At 44.0% G+C, this 20,369-nt stretch overlaps 2 protein-coding genes across 2 annotated transcripts; one reads left to right on the forward strand and one right to left on the reverse strand.

Moving 5' to 3' along the window:
- Window positions 1-475: 475 nt before the first annotated feature.
- Window positions 476-1,396, forward strand: LOC101938960 (olfactory receptor 10A5-like). The gene has a single exon (XM_005309023.1). It carries the CDS (start codon window positions 476-478, stop codon window positions 1,394-1,396), a length of 921 nt encoding a protein of 306 aa, XP_005309080.1.
- Window positions 1,397-5,556: 4,160 nt separating this feature from the next.
- On the reverse strand, window positions 5,557-6,558 carry LOC101938685 (olfactory receptor 10A7-like). Its single transcript, XM_042855000.2, has one exon. The coding sequence runs from the start codon at window positions 6,553-6,555 to the stop codon at window positions 5,557-5,559; it is 999 nt and encodes a 332-aa protein (XP_042710934.2). The 5' UTR covers window positions 6,556-6,558.
- Window positions 6,559-20,369: the final 13,811 nt, after the last annotated feature.

Below are 20,369 nucleotides of genomic sequence, written 5' to 3' on the forward strand. Positions count from 1 at the left end.
GTCTACTTAGACTGTAAGTTCTTTCAGGCTGGAACTGCCTCTTTCTATGTATCTGCATAGCACCTGGCACATTATTAATAACAACAACCATATCTAGCTCTTACAGAGTATTTTTCACTAGTCAATCTCAATATGCATTACAGAGGAGGTCAGTACTATCCTCATTTTACGGATGAATGAGACACAGAAGTGAAAGGACTTGCCGAAGCCACCGGCAAAGACAGGACTAGAGGCTATGTCTCCTGACTCCCAAGCATTAGCTCTGGCCACTGGCCTACAGTGTCTAGGCACTGCTATTAAACACATAATCAATAATTAATAATAATAACTGTCACACCATCTCCAGGAGAAATTAGGGAGGAGAACACAATCTAGTTTCCATTTGCTGTGTGCTGCCCGTCCACCAATGAACTCCAGACATCCCTGATGAAGTGACTTGTATTTCATCCCCATGCAGGTGGAGGGTCCAGAAGAAATGACAGGGGGGAATGACACGATTATAATGGAATTCACACTTCTGGGGCTCTTTCACCATCCTGAGCTGCAGCCCCTACTCTTCCTCACCTTCCTCACCATCTACATCCTCACCCTGATGGGGAATGCTCTGGTTATCCTTGCCACAGTGTCCGACCCTGTCCTCCACACCCCCATGTACTTCTTCCTCCGGAACTTGGCCTTTCTGGAGATCTGCTACACCTCGGTCACCATCCCCAAGATGCTGGTCAACCTTCTCTTGGAGAAGAAAACCATCTCTTTCTCTGGCTGTGCCACCCAGATGTACTTCTTCCTCCTCTTTGGCACCGCAGTGTGTTACCTCCTGGCCGTCATGTCTTATGACCGCTATGTAGCCATCTGCAACCCTTTGCACTACCCAGCCCTCATGAGCAGAAGGCTCTGCCTCCTGCTGGTCTCAGGATGCTGGCTCACTGGCATGTTTGTGTCCCTTGAGCAAACAGCTCTGATATTCAGCGTGCCCTTCTGCGGCTCCAACGTCATCAACCACTTCTTCTGCGACGTGCCGCCACTGGTGAACCTGCTCTGCCCGGACTCCCGCGTGAATGAAGTGGAGAAAGTTCTAATGAATGTCCTGGTCATCGTCATCCCCTTCGCGCTCATCCTGGCCTCCTATGTTTGCATTGTCACCGCCATCCTGAGGATCCCATCACTGGATGGGAAACAGAAGGCCATCCACACATGTTCCTCCCACCTCGTCTCTGTTTCCCTGTTCTACGGCAGTGCTATCTTTAGGTACTTGAGACCCAACTCCGGTTACATGTCGGGCATGGATAACCTGCTCTCTCTGCTCTACACGGTGGCACCTGCCCTGCTGAATCCTGTCATCTACAGCCTGAGGAACCAGCAGGTGAAAGCGGCACTGAGAAAAGTAATGGACTGACACACAGCTTCTCAAAACATGTGAATGTGTTTTATTGTGAGCCACTGGGGATTACAGGCCCGAGTCTGCTCTTGGTTATGCTTGTATAAATCAGGAGTAATGTCAATGGTCCTGATTCTCCTCTCCCTCTAGTGTAAATTAGGAATAATTTCACTGGCGTCAATGTGTCCAATTCTCCTCTCACTCACCCCAGTGTAACTCAAGAGTAACTTCATTAAATTCAATCGACTTGCACACCAGTGCAAATCAAGAGTGACTTCTTTTCAAGGCAATGGAGTTATGCCAATGTAAACCCGGAGGAACTCCATTAATTTCAATTGAGTTACTTTATTTTAAATCAGAAAGGTTTCTTTTTCAAGCCAGTGGAGTGTAAATGAGGAGTAACTCCAATGAAGTCACTGAGCATTAGTGTAAATATGATGTAATAGAAATGGAGCCTATGTTTATTCTCAGAGTGAATAGGCTTTATATTTATTTATCATTGAAATAAATTCTACTCTTAGTTACACTCGTGTGAAATCAAAGTATTTCCATTGTCATCCATGGCTTACTCTGGATTTACTCCAGTGTCAATGAGAACAGAATCTGGCCAGGAACAAAGATTAAGGGTCTGAAGCCCTTCCATTTACATTTTATACCATTGCAAACTTCATCAACATCAGTTGACTTACTCTCGGTTTACAATTAATGAGATCAGAATCAGGGCCAAAGTTATGGAGCCTGATTCTGGCCTCAAAAATGCTTAAATATAGAGATTTACACTGTTGCTGTGGCCATGTCGGTCCCACGCTATTAGAGCGACACAATGGGTGAGGAGATATCTTTTATTGGACCAGCTTCTGTTGGTGAGAGAGACAAGCTATTGAGCTGACACAGAGCTCTTCTTCAGGTCTGGGTGCTGTTAAATTTGGCTGCCTTTTTCTTCATTTTATGGAGTTTCCATTTCAGAGGACAAAATTTGATAACTTCCATTGTTGAGCGCAGTATTGTTGCAGCCATGTTGGTCCCAGGATATCAGAGAGACAAGGTGCGTGAGGTAATAGCTTCATTCTCTTCTTCAGGTCTCTGTAAGCTTGAAAGCCTCTCTCTTTCACCAACAGCAATTGGTCCAATAATATGATATCTTATTTATGATCAGATGATAATTACACTGGCAGTTTAAATGGATTACAAATTAAGGGTACTTCTATTTTAAGGCCCTTTTCTACTGCTAGGCAGGTGTAAAGGAAATGTATTGTGTAAATAATAACTAGGCCCAGAGTAACTCAATTAAACTCAATAGGTGAAATTCTGCTTCCTCTTAGACCAGGGGCCACCAATCGGTCAATTGTGATTGACTGATTGATCCTAAAGACTCTCCCAGTCAATCGTGATCTCTGGGGGCACAACAGGGCTGCTGCTAAGACAGGCTTCCTGCCTGCCCTGGCCCCACGCTGCTCCTAGAAGAGGCCAGTGTGGCCCTGCAGCCCTGGGGTGGAGGGGCAGGGGTCTCCTTTCGTGCACTGCTCCTGCCTGAAAGTACCGCCCCCCCCAGCTCCCATTGGTTGGGAACGGGGAGCTGTGGCCAATGGGATCTATGGGGACGGTGCTTGCAGAGAGGGGCAGCGAGCAAAGCTACGTGCCCCCCACCCAGGGGCTGCAGGGGTGCGTTGGCCCCTTCCAGGAGCAGCATGGGGCCAGGGTAGGTAGGGAGCCTGCCTTAGCAGCAGCCATGCTACACTGCTGCCCATGAGCCGCCAGAGGTAAGTGCTGCCCGGTGGAAGGCTACACCCCAACCCCCAGCCCTGAGCCCCCTCCCGGAACCAGTACCCCATGTCCCCTCCTGCACCCCAACCCGGAGCCCTGCGCCCCCTCCTGGAACCAGTACCCCATGTCCCCTCCTGCACCCCAACCCGGAGCCCTGCTAGTGTGAACAGTTATTCTTGCATCTCGAGTGGTACAGAGCTTGGTTTTTGAATGTCCCAACTGGTGGCCCACAGTAGTGATATCTTAGCACATTTAATAAGCATGATGCTGTGTGATATGGGCTGAATTCACAGAGAACTCAGATATTTGAATCTGACTGATGATGGGATTTTCAAAAGCATCCAAGAGACTTTAGGAGCACACGTCTCATTGAAATTCAATGGGATTTGTGCACTTAAATTGCTTACGTCTAGATTTACAAAGGTATTCTTAGATTATAAAGTCAGAAGGGACCACCGTGTTCATATAGCCTAACCCCCTGTATAACATAGGCCATAGAATGTCCCTGAATTAATTCCTGTTTGAACTGGAGCAGATCTTTTAGTGGGGAAAAGCCATCCAATCTTGATTTTAAAATGTCAAGTGATGTCGACTGGCAATTGTTGATGACTGAAAAAATGTCAGCTCTTCAATGAAAAATCAAAAAGGTTTTGGGGAAAAGCAGACAGACACTGTCCATGAAATTTTTTTCTTTATTCAAAAACCCAACTTTCTAACAAAAGAAAAATGTTAATGGAAAAAATTTGACCATTTCTAAATCAAGGGCTTCTCAGTATAATTAGGCTTGGCAAAATTAGATTTTTATTTTTTGTGATTTTGACAGATAATATTTATGTTTATTTTTAAGCATTTTTACAGTTTGTATCAATTTAAATTTTAATAATTATGCAAAAGTATGGACTTTAATCATTTTCCCCTGATTTTTATTGATTTAAATTTTCATTGTTGCAGAAAATCATGTGTTGGGGGAAAGGTGTCAGACAATAGTGGGTGAGGGTCCAACCATAATTATGTAATGACAAGAGAGACAGATTCAAAAATATAAAGCTTTATAACTGTTAAAACTCAATTGTCGACATCACATCTCAAAATATACAAAGTGAATAGCCTTAAATCAAACTCTAATAAGTTCTCAAGCAGCATTTTTCCTATTTTGCCTAGCTGTACATTTTGATGATCATCGATGGAGATATTTTTATTTTGGTTTGTGTGTGTGTACAGTGACATCAACATTTACCAACATTTACCTAAACTTTCCAAGACAAAATATAATGCGTGCTCAGATATGATGTTCATGAGGGCCACGCAAGTGCATTGTCCCATTCTCTTCTCACTGAAGTCAGTGACATTTAGCCAGTGGGGGCATCATAAAGCTGTCAATGTACCCCTGTATGTGGTCCTTCTGTGTCCATAGTCCGTTCATCTCTGAATTGTCCTCATAGCTAGGGAAATGGCTGAGCACCAGCTGCTTGGCCTCTGGTACATTTCTGGTATGTGTCCTTCATTCGGGACAGGTCTGTGGTTCTGATATTGAGAGTAGCTGATGGAGGCCAAGCAAGAAACATTTTTGTGCCTGAGCCAAAGCTCATTAAAGTCAACAGGAGTTTCTCCGTTGATTTCAAATGTCTTTGGATCACCTCCTTTATCTGGTCACAGTGTGTCAATGATTCACAGCTAGTTAAAGTGACTAAAAGTCCACAATGGAAAAAGATTAGTGCTGGTCAAAAATTTTCCCAGGATGCACCATTGCCAAGCTCTCCCATAATGCACTGCCTCGCTCTCCAAGAGGGACCCCACAGTCCATGATGCAACCCAACCTGGGAACCTAGAGAGGACAATGAGCCTGAGTCACCCGACATACACCTCTAGTGAGGTGCTGCAGCAGCATTTCCAAATCAAAACATTTTCGGTTTTGGCTGAAATATTTCAGCGTTTGGCCTAAATATTTTGTATTTTGGCCTAAATGTTTCAGGTTTTGGAAAGCAATTTATTTTTTTTTTTTTCTTAAGTTCATTTGAAAAATCTCAACAATGGGGCCAGATTCTGTCATCTTTACACACACTGTGTATTCTCTTGGCAGTTTTCTCTGGAAAAATTCCCTATCCAAAGTTTTCCATTTGGAAATCCCTGTTTTCCTGTGGGGAAATTATTCAAGGGAGAAAAACAGGGTTGTTTTTTCCAACTGGCAAATTGTTGGGAAACAGACAGAGGTGTAAGAAAGTAGGTTTTTTCCCCTCCATAGTCTAACTGTTTTCTAGCTTTTGCCAGCTGATACACAGTGAGAAATTGGGGGAAAGTGAGGGGAATACCCACAGTTATTAATTTAAAAGAAATCAGTTTTGATTAAACTTTATTTTCCAATGACAAAATGTTCAAACCAAAAATAAAGCTGGTCAAAAATTTTTGATGAAGAGTCACAGTGCCTTTCTAAATTTACAGAAATAGCAAAGCCTCCCTAAATGCAGTAGAAAATCTTGGTGCCTGAGTACATTTTTTTCAGTTAATCTCCGGAGTGCCCCTGTCACCTCCTTGTTCCGCAAGCTGTAGATAATGGGGTTTAGCATGGGGGTCACGACAGAGTACAGCAGAGCAATGAGTTTGTCACTATTCGGCGAGTGGCTGGATTTGGGTTTCAGGTACATGGTGCAGGCTGTCCCATAGAACAGAGTCACCACCAGGAGGTGCGAGGAGCAGGTGGAGAAGGTTTTCTGCCTGCCCTCAGCTGAAGCCATCTTCAGGATGGTTGAGATGATACGAACGTAGGAAGCAAGAATGAGCGTGAACGGCAGCAGGACGAAGAAGAGGGCAACCAGGAGAATGGCGATTTCAGTCCTGTGGGTGTCCCCACAAGCCAGTTTCATCACCGGGGGGACATCACAGAAGAAATGGTTGATTTCATTAGAGCCACAGAAGGGTAGAGTGAATATGGCTGCAATGTGACCCATTAACACCAGGAGGTTGGTGAGCCAGGAAGCAGCCGCAAGCCCTATATAGACTCTCCTGTTCATAAGGACTGGGTAATGCAGTGGGTGGCATATAGCAACATATCGGTCGTAGGCCATCACGGCGAGGAGGTAACATTCCGTCCCTCCTAGGAAGAGGAGGAAATACATCTGTGTTGCACAGCCAAGGAAGGAGATGGTTCTATCCTCTGAGAGGAGGTTGGCCAGTATCTTGGGCAGGGTGACCGAGGTGTAAGAGATCTCCAGGAAGGACAAGTTCCGGAGGAAGAAATACATGGGGGTGTGAAGGGCAGCGTCGGCCATAGTGACAAAGATAATGAGAAGGTTCCCAGTCAGAGCAATGAGATAACAAGACAGAAACACCACAAATAGCCCCCAGCTCAGCTCAGGGTGGTCGGCAAATCCCAAGAGGATGAAATGGGTCACCGAGGTGTGATTCCCTGTGGTCATTCCTCTGATACACTCGGTCCTGAGGAAAAACTAAATAAATAAAGACATGAGGCTGCATGAGGTGCAGGTTTCCCATTTTTTTCAATTATCCACCGTAAAGGAAGATCCTGAATACTGTTTAACCGAGAAATTGTCCTACCTCAAATTTTATCCCCTGCAGCTAGCATCAGACCAGATTCTGGTGTCCTTACTCATACTGAATAGTACTTTTCTCCAGCACAAGGAATAAGTGAGAAAAGAATAAAATTGTTGGAATTTACCAATGCAATCCTCCACACCAATTAATGTTTATTTCCTAGAGCATATTTCCCCTCTCTAATGTCTATGGTTCTGTAATAAAAGCATCTAACTGAAAACCAAAGCCAAGCAGCTGAATACTCATAACATCTACGGACACATGAATCTAAGTCCAGAAAAATCATTATGTTCATCAAGTGTAACCTCTTGCTTAACAGGCCATATAATTATACCCAGTAATTTCTGCATCGAGCCCATAACTTCTGGATGAGCTAGAGAATATCAATTTGAAAGACGTCATTCTGGATTTCAAACTTCAAGTCATGGAGAATCCACCGCATCTATAAGGAAGTTGTTGCAATGGTTAATTACCCTCCACAGTTTAAAAAAAAAATGTTCCACCTGGAAATGAGACATTAAATTTTATTTCACCTTCCAGCCATTGGATTTGGTTATAACTTTTTCTGCTAGATTAACGAGACCTGTAGCATCTTCTCTTCATGTAGATGATGATCAAGTCACCTCTTGGACAAAATGAATAGATTGTGCAGCCTAAGTCTTTCCTCAAGACATAGTCTCTTCCCTGCCCCTTTTGCATCGGCTGGTGACCGTAACTGTTGTCTTATTCCATGACTGCAAGTGTGGCTAGCTCCTCTCTGGGGGAAGAAAGAAGAAGAACCCTCTTTAGCCTTCCCTCCTTCCACAACTATGAAGGGATCAAACACAACTGGCTCTATATACACACACCTTACGAATCTACCTCAGACTGAGAGGAAACAGAGGTACATCAAGGTAAATGAGGGGCCCAAGGGTCTGATCCTTTAAGCCTGTGTGCAAGTGGCCGTGGCTGCTGTCAGAAGACAGGATACTGGGCTAGATGGACAATTGGCCTGGCCCTGTATGGCCGTTCTTATGTGGGTCACTTTAGTCATTTGACTTCAATGGGACGACTCATGTGAGTGAAGTAAAGGATTGGCTCCAAATGTGGCACAAATAAAGTATGACCCTGGGTCTGCTGTGCTTTGCTCCAGCCATCCACTCAGTTACATGTCCCCCATTGCTACAGTATCTGAGCATTTCGCAGTCTTCAGTGCATTTATCCTCCCAACACCCTGGCGGCACAGGGAAGGGCTATTGTTCTCATGTCACAGATGAGGCACTGAGGCACACAGAGACTAACGGACAGGTTTTTAAATGGGTTTAGGTGCCTAAAGATCCAAATAGGGGCCCATTTTGGATTTTCAACAGCTCCTGAGCAGGTAGGACACTCACCTCCCAGTGCAACCAATGGGAGATTGGTACCTAATCTTTTCAGGCATATTTGAAAATCCAATTAGCTACCTATCGGCATCATTAGGAGCCTAAGTACCTTGGAAAATCAGGATCTAATGCACCAAGCCAAGATCACACAGGGAATCTGTGGTAGAAGAGTGAACTGAATCCATGTCCCCTGAGTGTCAAGCCAGAATTCCAACCACTGGATTGTCCTTCCTCCTCTTTTAAGCAAAAGTGACCAAGCTTCTATTTTCATTTGAGCCGTGCACCATGAGGTATTAGCTGAAATCAGTGGAGTGACTGATTTACTCCAGTTAATGATTTGGACCAATGATTCCAAATTCTTCAGTTAAAGCCTCACTAACATTGAATAGCACCTGCTCATGAGTAGAGCTGGATAAAATTTTTCAGATGAATAGTTTATTCACTGAAAAATGCAGTTTTGGGTCAACTGAACTATTTGCAAATTCAAATAGAATTTGGTAAATAGTTTCAGCCAAATATACATGTTCAAGAGACAAAGAGAGAGAGAAAAGTTGAAACATTTCATTCTGACATTTTTAAAACAAAATGTTTTGATTTTTCATTTTGAAATGTTTCATTTTTTAAAGTTACCTAAATGTAATAATAATAAAGGGGGTTGAAAAAAATCAGAAAGCAAAATGATTTTGTTTTCAGGTTAAACAAAACAGTTCTGCTAACAGGAAACATTTTTTGTCCAATTTTTAATTTCAGTGACCCAAACTGATTTTATTGTTGTTGAGTTTTTGGTTCAGCCAACAAACCTAGGAGAACTGTCCTATTAAATCAATAGGATTAGAAGCTTAAATGCAACTCCACATCAGTAAGGACTGTAGAGTCAATCCTAAAATTAGACCTTGTCAAGGTTTTTGTTTTTGTTTTTGTTTTTGTTTTAAATCATGGAAAAATTAGCTGAAAAGAACATTTTTAGTTTTCATCTAAATTTTCAGCAAAACTGTTTTTGCTTTTAATCAAAAACCTGAAAAAATTCAGTTTTCTGACAAAAAAATAAATTTGTTTTTGTGGAAAGCAAACACATTCTGCGGAAAATGGTTGGTGGTGGGGGTTTTGCTTGTTTGTTTATTTGAAACCACAATTTTCCATTGAAAAAAAGTGTTGATGGAAAATTTTTGACCTCCCCTACCCAACATATCTAACAAGTAGGAAGTAAAATCAGAGGCACAATAAAAGTGATAGTTTAGAATCTGAACCCATTAACACTTATTTGTAAGTCAAGAGTAGTTGTAAATCAGTCCACTGAAGAGAAAGGAGTTGCAGTGGTGTAAATCAGAAGTATTCAAGGTAGCAAAGTAATAGCAGTGCTCATCTGGAGTAACTGTACTAGTGTCAATGAAGATATCAAAGATTAACACTGCTGTAACTCAGGACAGAATTTGGCATGCCCAGAATATTCACCTCCACAGGAGAGGAACCTGGTGCTAGAATTGTTTAAAGCCCTCTTGAAATGTAAACATCCCTCAGCTTCTTCTGGAGCATGTAGCTTGGCCTCTTTGCAGCTCCCAAATGTCTGTGAGCAGTCTGAGGAGATGCGCAGAGTGAGCAGATGTTTTTAAATTCTCTTCAGTGCCCCACCAGGACCTCATCAGCATGTCAAACTATGAACCTAGCACAGAACACACAGTAACATGAATGTGCTTCTTGGTATGTTATACAGATGGTCAATCTATCTGTCTCTCCCCATATCTATCTATCTACTCACCCAGACCTGAAGAAAAGCTCTGTGTGGCTCGAAAGCTTGTCTCTTTCACAAACAGAAGCTGGTCCAATAAAAGATATCACCTCACCCACCCTGTCTCTCTAATATACTGAGACCAGCACCACTTCACCACCATCTATCTATCTTCATACACCATCTCTTAATCTCTCTTTCTCCTTCTCATTTATCAACATGGTATCTTGGTACTCACAAGTCAGGCACAAAATTATATGAGATTGGCCTATAGAATTTCTAGTCAAGTATTCTTTGGGCCTTGAGGGGTTATAGGGAAAGAGACAACCCATGTGTCTACTTGACCGCTGAAGACAGGAGCCATGGTGAACTCCACCTCCACTATCCACATAGGCAAGGTGGGGCATGCAGAACTACTTACTCCAACCCCAGCTCATACAATATGTTCCTGTGGAGGAACCTGGCTGTCTCCTCCATGTTACCTAGTACAGACATTCACACCTATTTAAGAGAGGTCACATTCTGCACCTACTTTGTACCGGGCAGATTCTGTCCACACTTCATTGCTGAAGGGAATGGGGTTCATTCTGTTTTGCACAGCTGTATTGAAAAGCTGAGTTTGGTTTGCTGTGGTAATGTCATTTTGATAAGCAGAGTTATGGCTGAAAAATGTCTTCTCTCCCACCCTCTCTTCCTCTATATATTCTTTCTTTGTTTCGAATGTCAGCGACAAAGATGCGGCTGGAGGTTTTGTGTGTGGTGTGTTTGAATATTCTGTACTCTATGTTCAACAGGTTCACACTGGTGTAGCTTCATTCATTGTAATGAATGAACCATCTGGTTCACTGACTCCAGAGGAGCTCTGGCAGATATATGCCAGCTGGGGGTCTGGCCCATTGATTCCAGTGAAGCTACACTGGTTTCTAATAGCTCAGGTTCTGGCCTCAAACCAAGTATATGGCTTGCATCTCCTCGTCTACAATAATGTAAATCATTAGAAACTTCAGAGAAGTCATTGGAGTTACACTGGTCAAAAAACAGTGGAAGCAGATAGATCATTTCAACCTCTCATGATTATGATTATTAAGATGAGAGAAAGTGCAGATTTTCTCACTATTTCAAAAAAATATTTGAAATAATAACTTAATATGGAATTATGATTCAGACTATATATCAGTAATTACAGGTACATTATAATGATCCCCCCCCCAAAAGCATTGCAAACTAAGTAAATTACACTAGGAAATTAAGATTACACTTAAAAGGAATCCAAATATGTTAAGGCAAGGAAATGCACAGTTATAACACCCAAACAACTTTAACTCTGATGTGTAGATGTCCTGCATGAATCAGGCTCTTATTCTTATTCTTTATCCTTAATTTTATTTACATGGGTTATCTGATTGCCTACATGCACCTTTTAAAATCTGTTCCTGGGGTTTCCAAAGACTGCTGATATGAGTTAGCTACCTGGGTAAATATTTTCAGGATGGATGCCGTAAATTGTTTAAGACAGAGAATCAGGTTTTAGCAGATCCCCACCAGTGAGCAAATTGCTGCTTCTCTCATATCAGGTAAATAATAAACAATAATAATAATGACATGCTCGGGCCCAATTTTTGAGCCCAATTGTAACACCATGGATGCTTAGGAATAATTTTACATGTATGGGGCATAATCCAACAAACTATAGCTAATTGGGGCATTTTTTACTAAATGAAATGTCATCAAAATATGGTGTTTTGTCAAAGCCAGTTTGCAGAGGTGTATCGGTGTTGCCAATGATTTCACTGGGAAGGGTTTTGAGGAACAGGGCTCTCCGGTCACTCCTGGTACAAGAGAGAACAACCAGAATTCAAAACCTGATCTTTCTAATCCGAAACCAGACATTCCAACACAATGAATTTTGTGAAAACACTGGAAAGGTTTTGTTATTGCTGAACACTAACAAACTTAGAAACCTTGAAAGGTGTCACAAAATGGAATTGTTGCAAACACAAACACACTCATGAGTAACTTTGCGTTTTAGAGACTGCTCTCAGAAATAATCCAACAGGTATAATGGTACGGCTACACTGCAAAAAAGGTGTGTTCTTAATTCAAGTTAGCTAACCTTTGTTAGCTAACTTGGTTTAACATAGTAGTCAAAATATGGCAACTTGGCTTTTAACTTGGGTTAATGGTTTGAGTCCAACTGAAGGTTCCTCTATAGGCTTTAACATGTGCTCCTAACCTGAGTTAAGAGTCAAGTTGCTGGGTCTTCACTGCTGTTTTAATCCAAGATAGTTAACATGGTTTAGCTAACCTGAGCTCAGAACACCCCTAATTTTGCAGTGTAGAGACATACCTTAAAGGTATGTTTAGACTGGAGATGGAGGAGTAATTTCCAACATTGACAAAGCTAGTGAGTTGTAAATAGCTACCCACCCTGAGTACAATCCCAGCTAATAGCCAAGGTAGATGCTCAGGGCCGCCCATGCAGCTGCCACTATATTGCTATTTTTAGCACACTAGCTCGATCAAAGCTAGCATGGGTCTGCCTGCCCAAACTGGAAATTTTACCCGCTGCTCCAGTGTAGACACACGCAAAGTGTTGCAGGATTGAACCTTTCATGTGTTCCTAGAAATGCGGTCACAGTATTAGCAAATGGGAAGAAGGCAATTAACTACAGAGTGGTACTTACTGAAATATCAGGTTATCTGCACATAGCTATTGAATGCTTTTGAAATTCACTGCAGACCAGAGATTCCATGCCTATATCTGGAACATTTTCATTGACTCCAAAGTGTGCCTGTGTTAATCTGGCAGGATGACAGTGTTTTATTCATCTGCACTTTTCCCCTTTGGGAGATGATCTCCCAAGCATTTCATTCTAGAACTAGTAATTAACAAAATAGACAGTTCCATGATTATTTTGCTTTGGTGTGGTATGCTGGTGCCATCCAGTGGCAGAGTGTGCCTTTTTATTCATTACTAATGATTACTGATTGTTACAAAATGAATGAGAGCTAAAATTAATTAGTCTTTTCTTGCTCTGTATGAATTGGTAGGAATGAGATAAGAACAGCCTTCAAACCACATTGCAAACTGAGCTCAGGTTGGAAATATGGGGAGAAGGGATGGGAGGTTACTTCTCACTGGGCATGATTCGTCACTCATTTACACCAGATATAAATCAGTGTAACTCCTACTCCAGCCCTGTTTCACCACTCCAGCAGTGCAAAGCGCCCATTAAACCAGTTTAATCAGCCTGCTGTGTATTCCCCCTGCATAGGATGAACGCCAGACCCTGGTGTAGGGGAAACTGGAGACAGCTGGTTTGTTCAGGAGTCTTTTTTAACCCCCCAATGATCCCTTGTTATTGGAATGGCCCCTTGACCCCATAAGCACATTGGTGCAACTTAGAGCAGCCTTGGGGATACTCTAAGTGGAAACAAGGCCTGAATAAACCTCCAAGTTGGCTCAAAGAACAAACAGTCATAAAAACATCTTGCAGCCATCTTTCCATCCTCCCACAAAATCACTGGTGCTATGCAAAGCACAGCATGGATGCAGAAGATAAACTAGGCCACTGACTTTAGCAGATTTAGCCTAATTCCAAACCAGAGCAACTTAGGCTAGGTCTACACTACCCGCCTGAATCGGCGGGTAGAAATCGACCTCTCGGGGATCGATTTATCGCCTCCGGTCGGGACGCGACAATCGATCCCCGAATCGACACTCTTACTCCACCAGCGGAGGTGGGAGTAAGTGCCGTCGACAGGAAGCCGCAGAAGTCGATTTTGCCGCCGTCCTCACAGCGGGGTAAGTCGGCTGCGATACGTCGAATTCAGCTATGCTATTCACGTAGCTGAATTTGCGTATCTTAAATCGACTCCCCCCTGTAGTGTAGATGTACCCTGAGAAAAGAAACAGGACCATTGCCTTCAGTTGAGTTATTGTTGATTTACTTTGGGATGAATGAGCATAGAAGCCTTTCAATGTTAACTAAGTTGTTTCTGATTCACACTCAAGTGAGTAGGAGAAGAATCAGGTCCATTGATTCCATTGTAGTTACTCCTGGTTCACGCTGGGGTGAATGAGTCCAGAATCAGACTCTGGGATTCCAATGGAATTATCCCTGATTTACATTAGAGTGAGTAAGAGCAGACTCAAGCCCATTTACTGCAATAGAGTTACTCCTGATTTACTTTGGGACAAGCAAGAGGGAAATTAGCATCACTGACCTCAGTAGTATTATCCTGGTTTACAATGGAGGTATTGCTAGGCCAGATCCTCAATCCATTCTGACGAATGCATGAAGAATGCAGCCTTGCCTTATGTGTCTTGAAGCCCAGGAAAGCATTCCAAAGCAGTCAAATTGTAGGGTTGTTGAGTTGTGGCGTTTTGCTTTGGGTCTAGGCCAACCTACCAAAAACCAGGACTACTAAGAGCAATGGGAACTCAGAACAGTCAGCTTCTTGCAGTATTGGGCCCTTTGTTTGCAGCTGTGGAAAACATTTTCTCTTTGCTAGGAAGCAGACAGTTGCCATTTCCTTCTTTGACCATGTGGTCCTCCTGATGTATAAAATTGGTTCTAGAAAGTACATTGGGAAAGGGGACTTAGGAAAGATACTTACTCCTTCTGAGACTCTGTGGTGTTGTTTGTATTTTGTTTGTGTAGAAGGTAAACATATGATGTCAAAACATAAAACTGGGCTGGTCAAAATGTTCTGTGATAGATAATGTGTAGCCTTAACTCTGCCCCCTTGTGTAGTACAACACATGCAGCTTTAACTCTGACCTTTGTGTGATAGGGCATGCCCAAGCTTAACTTTGATTCACATGGGCAAGGTGGGGCATGCCAAACCACTTGCTCCAACCATTTTTAATCATTGGCTATTATTGATTGCACAAAATGAATGAGATCGGAATTCAGCTAGTTTTCTGTGAGCTGTTAGGGATTAGACAAGAACAGACCCAAAATTCCACTGCTGGTCAGTTGGAAATTTGAAAAATAAACTTGTTGTTTTACTTGTCCTTGGCCTTATTCTCCTCTCATTTAACACACTTTAGGACAATCAAATTACTCCTTTGCTCCTGATTTACATCAATATGAAGGAGAAGGGCCCCAAGATTACAGTCTCCTTGCACTAGCCCTGACATGCAGGAAGAGACATTCACAGCCCTCCAGAGCTAAAAATCTAAAGATGCAAAATCGACAAAGTTCATGTATGGGGGAAACAGAGGCCCAGACAGGGAGAAAGTCTCCCAACTGGTGAGTAGTAGAGCCAAAAATGGATCACGTGTCTTACCCACTAGACACATGGCATCATCAATCTATCTATCCATCGAAAATGAAGACACTGATAGGCAGCATGGACCAGTGGGTAGGACACTAGAGTCAAGAAATCCGAGGCCTTGATTCTATTCCAAGCTCTGCAACTGTATCCCTGCTATGCAATTACATAAGATGGTTTACCGCCTGTATACCTACCTCCAGATCTGCCTGAGAGAGGTATGTAATGTTGGCAGTAACACCAATAGACTCCTTTTACTTGTATTCAATGTTTAAATGAAGCTGCATTCTGGCCACAGGTGCCCTGAGGTCAGGGGAAGGCTTTCACTCTTTGTAACTCTTTTTTTTTTTTTTTAATATCAGTTGTTAACGGAAGGTGATTTCATCTGATGATGTAACTGTAAATCTCAAAACAAAAAATAAACTACCTGAGAGCAGGAAATTGCAAGGTTAGGTCCTTAAAATTCAAAAAATGACCAAGCTACACACTATACTGCTCTCCTGTCCAAGTTAGCATATGCAGGCTGTTGGAAATAATTTTTCCTGATACGTATATTAAGGTTTTCCATGACTCAGTTTCCACATAGGTAGTTCTTTATTGGTCCAAAGGCCACTCAGTGTGGATTACATGCAAAATACAAATACAAGCAGAGGCGCACTTATGATAGTTATAAGTAGCAGTAATAGTTATAAGCATTGGCCAAAGGCTCATAACTGGATCAGACAATACCTTCCTTTTGTGATGTGACAGAGGAGTAAGGAAAAATTCTGACAAAGAAACCTCCACTAAACCTTGTCTTTTGCACACTATAACAGTGGTTTTCAAACTCGGGTACACAACGTCTCATCAGGGGTATGGGAGAAAAATCCTGAAATGGCGGACAATTATCCCTTACGGAACTTTTTCTCTGTTTTCATAGGTATATTATGACCCTATCTCAGATGGTGGTATGCAGTAGATGACATTATTTGGAAAGGGATACGCAGCCTGAAAAGTTTGAAAACCACTGCGCTATAACAAACAAGCAGTGTGGTTGTTGGTCCTTGGACCTTAGCTAATGCCAGGGGAGGCAATTAGGGCTGAACTCTGTCCTCTGTCCAGGTCAGTGCAAGATTATTGACCGGGCCTCTCTCTTCAAGGTTTTATTCTTATCTTATTTTGCCATATTTCCTCGCAACCACTGGACTAAGCATTTCTTTTTAATCAAACCATATAGAATTAACCATTGACTGCATCAGGTACCCAGTCAACCATATTTTCTTAATTCTGATTCCCGCAAACCAAACCTTAAATAAGATAATGCTGTTTAACGCTGTCACTGCTAGTTTAAAACAAACAACCTTTGTCTTGTTTCATGAGCTCAGGTTTTTTTGGTCACATGCTTTTGGGGCCTGTTGCTCATGCTAACATCCAAACTCAGTTTGAAGCTGTAATTCACTCAGGCCCCATGTAAGTCTATATGCCTACACAGCCTTAACTCTGCCTCCTTGTGGGATGCAGCATTTGAATATAATTTTTGGGTAGCAACTGCTTTGCATCCAGTTGTGATCTCTGTGAATGCATCTTTTAATGTGAAAGCATTATGGCTGGGTGTGGCCTGCTACGCCAGTCCCTAGAGTCTCTAGCATTGGGTAGCTCATGGGTTTGGAGGCAGGTGGTGGAGGTAATCCAAGCACTCAGCTCTTCTGGCTGTTGCCTGGGGGCGGGGGGTTTCACACTTCCATAGCAGAGGGGATTGCACTGCTAGGGCTGCCAGAAGTGAAGATGCAATTACCCTTGGCACCATGGCTGTAAATTATAACACAGACCGATAAACTCAGCACTCAATCCACCTCCTAGGGGCCACTGAGTGCAGAGATGTGATGGCAGGGACGCTTAAGCCTTGAATCAGGGATGCTGAGTCTAGGCCACCCCTCTCTCAGAAGTGTCACATGCTTCCCTGCAGATTTCCTGGGCAAAACCCCCTCCTTTTGTCCAGGGACAAAACAGCATGCAGGCAGCTCCTGTTTGCTCAACTCCAAATTAGGAACGTTAGCACCGTCCCGAGACTGGCTGCCTGCTTCTGTTTCTCTACAGGTTACACTGACTCATTCCCGTTACTTATGCACAGTGCACAGCTGCTGTGATCAAAGACTCCCCATTAGCTCCTCACCCCTCCAGTGGCCATGAGAGCAGAGCTCTCATTAAACTCTCAATTAGGGCTGGTCTATGCTTATACCCCATTTTGTAGTTGTGCGTTTGATTTTTCCTTCATCAGTGCACAGCTCTTGTTTTTCCCGAATTTCATCTTGTTGATTTCAGATCAGTTCTCCCATTTGCCTAGGGAGACCAGACAGCGAATGTGAAAAAGCGGGACAGGGGGTAATAGGAGCCTATATAAGAAAAAGACCCAAAAATCTGGACTGTCCCTATAAAATCAGGACATCTGGTCACCCTACATTTACCAAAATTCATTTGAATTCTAATCCTGTCCCCCAAAGTGCTTGGAACTCCTCCCAGTTTGGGGTCATCCACAAAGTGTATAAGTATACTCTCCACTCCATTATACAAGTCATTAATTAAAATATTGACTATTATCAGACCCAGGACAGGCCCTTGCATGCATATGTATGTAGGTTTGAAAATGTTATAGTTTGGTTCCTCAGACAAGAAGCATTTTTATATTTTAAGCTTTTCAAGAAAAAAAACAAGTATTTTTTTTTCTTTTGCTTATGAAAATTTATTTCTTAAAAAAAAAAAACCAATGGTGTTTTTCTTTAGAAGAAAAAAAAAAGCAAAAATGTTTCTACACGCTCTGCCGGTTTCACCAAAGGTGATCTCTCTCTTAATCCTGTCCTGGACTAAACAGACATATAAGAGACTGATACAGAAATGAAGCCTCACTACCCTTGTAGGCTTCATGCACACATACTCCAGATTCCCCTTCATCCCAACACTTGTGCTTCATTGCCAACTTTTCTGAGTTACAGGCCACACCCCCTGCTGTTATAAACTCAAACCTAGTTGCACTTCTACGGATCCCTGTCAATTCTACTCCCTCCTGGCCTCAGCATAGAGCCAGTTCAGAATTTCCATTTCCCAGCCAGCTTGCTCTAATTTTTAAGTTAGATCAAAGATGCCAGGTACATGTGCATGGATGCCCTTTATATTACTTCTACAAACCAAAAGATGAGAAAGAAAGACAACGGGATGCTCCATCTCCATCCTCTAATGCCCCAGAAACTGCTCAGACCCACTTTCTTTTAGTGTTCAGTCTATATTTTATTCTAAACCCTACCACCAACCCAAGTACAGTGCAACACCACAGTTGTTAACTCTCTACATCTGTCAGTCCCTCTTTACCAGAGCACCAGGAGGAAAAGAAATCTCACTATCTTGCCCACTCTGCCAGTCTAGCTTCAGCTAGCTCTAGTCTTATTCCTCTTCCTCAGAGCACTGCCTTCCTGGCTTTTATCAGCTTAGCCAGTTGAGGGCTAATTAGTTCCTTACTTCTCCCAATCTCTCCTTCTCATTATCTAATTGTTCAACCAGCCATCACTGGATGAACTAATTGAGGCTACAGTGATTAGAGTTCTGACCCACCTAGCAGGCCTCAGCACCAAGACAAGAAAGAAAGAAAGAAAGAAAGAAAGAAAGAAAGAAAGAAAGAAAGAAAGAAAGAAAGAAAGAAAGAAACTGCCTTTACTATGAGATTTGGATCCCTGTGGAATCCTTTCCTTATCCTGAATCAGGGACGCTATAACAATGTGTGAAATTCAAATAAAGACAATACAACAGCAGCTACATATTCACTAGAATGGAGTTCCCAGAAATTGACAATGGTTTTCAAATCACTGAAATCCGTTGAACCATTAGGGTCCTGTAGCGGGGCCGTATTGGCGAACCGGGAAGTGGGCGGGCTCAGCCGCCCACTACGAAAGGCCCCTCCCCCAGCCTAGCGGAAGGGACCACTGGACCCAGTACCAAATGATTACGTGGGACAACTAATAAAAAAACAGGGAGCGAGGTGACGGTCATAGGTTCAAAATCAGGGAACCAGATGGGGACACCGAGCAGAGAACCCCGGACAGCGCCCACTGCTCCTCGAAGGTGGCAAGGGAGCCAGCGGATGCTGCCCAGTGGAACTCCGCCCGGAGACGTGAGACCAAAGAGGTATGAAAGTAGGCCCCACAGTCGCAGAGCACCCCCTCGTCCAACATCTTCTCCCTGGTATTATAGATGGTGAGTTTGGCCAGGGCCAGGAAGAGGTTGACGAGGAGGTCCCGCGACTTAGTGGGGCCACGGACAGGGTGCGCATAAATAAACAAGTGTGGGGAAAAGTGTAGCCAGAACCTCAACAAGAGGTTCTGGAGAAGCCGGAAAAGGGGCTGCAGCCTGGCGCACTCAAGGTAAGCGTGCGCCAGGGTCTCCCTAATGCCGCAAAATGGGTGGGCCTCAACAATAGGGGTGAACCGCGCCAAGTACACGCCCGTGCTCACGGCCCCATGAAGGAGCCGCCAACCAATGTCCCCGGCGGGCCTTGGAACTAAGGTGGAATAAAGGCTGGCCCACCGGGGCTCCTCACCCTCCACAGGTAGCAGATAGTCCCTCCACTTGGTGTCGGGGCGGGACACGAGGGTGAGGTGATGCAACGTGTGGAGCACGAGCGTGTACAGGTGGTCTCTGGACGCGGTCCGAAACCGGACCGGCTGCAAAGTGTGCAGCCGGCTCGGATTATGGGAACGGGGGAGCCTGGGGGGCTCACGGAACAAGGGCCCGAGAAAAAGGTCCGGAGGGCCCGGGGTGAGGGGTGGGCGGGGAGCGCCCTCCCGCAGGGCCCGCCACAGGAAGCCGAGAGCAAGAGGTGACAATGCAGCGCCCACCTCCTGGAGTACACGCAGAGGGGTCGCGAGGGTGGAGAGCCCCATGCGCCGACCAAGCGCGCGGGGATCCACCCAGTCCCCTCTGGTGTAGTCCAGGAGGTCTCCGACCCTGGTGGTTTCCGCCAGGACCAACCTCCGGCTCACCGAGGGTGACTCCGCCACCTGCACAGGGAGATCGGGATTGTGCAGCAGGGGCTCCGCGAGGAGATCCACGCCCTCGGTGGCCACAGTGGACCTGGTCGCCGAAAAAAGCTTCCAGGTCCGGAGAAGGTCCTGGTAGAAGACCGGCAGCTCCGAGAGGTCTCGCGGAAGACCTCTCGGGTGAAGAAAAAGGAGCTGCCGGTCGTATCGGAGCCCTCGGAGGCGGCGGAGGAAGGCGTGCGCTAACGTGCTCCATGCCGGACTACCCGCACCGTAAAGGAGCCTCTGCAGGGCCTGGAGGCGGAAGA

This window comes from Chrysemys picta, chromosome 13, assembly GCF_011386835.1.
Source record: "Chrysemys picta bellii isolate R12L10 chromosome 13, ASM1138683v2, whole genome shotgun sequence".
NCBI lineage: Eukaryota > Metazoa > Chordata > Testudines > Emydidae > Chrysemys > Chrysemys picta.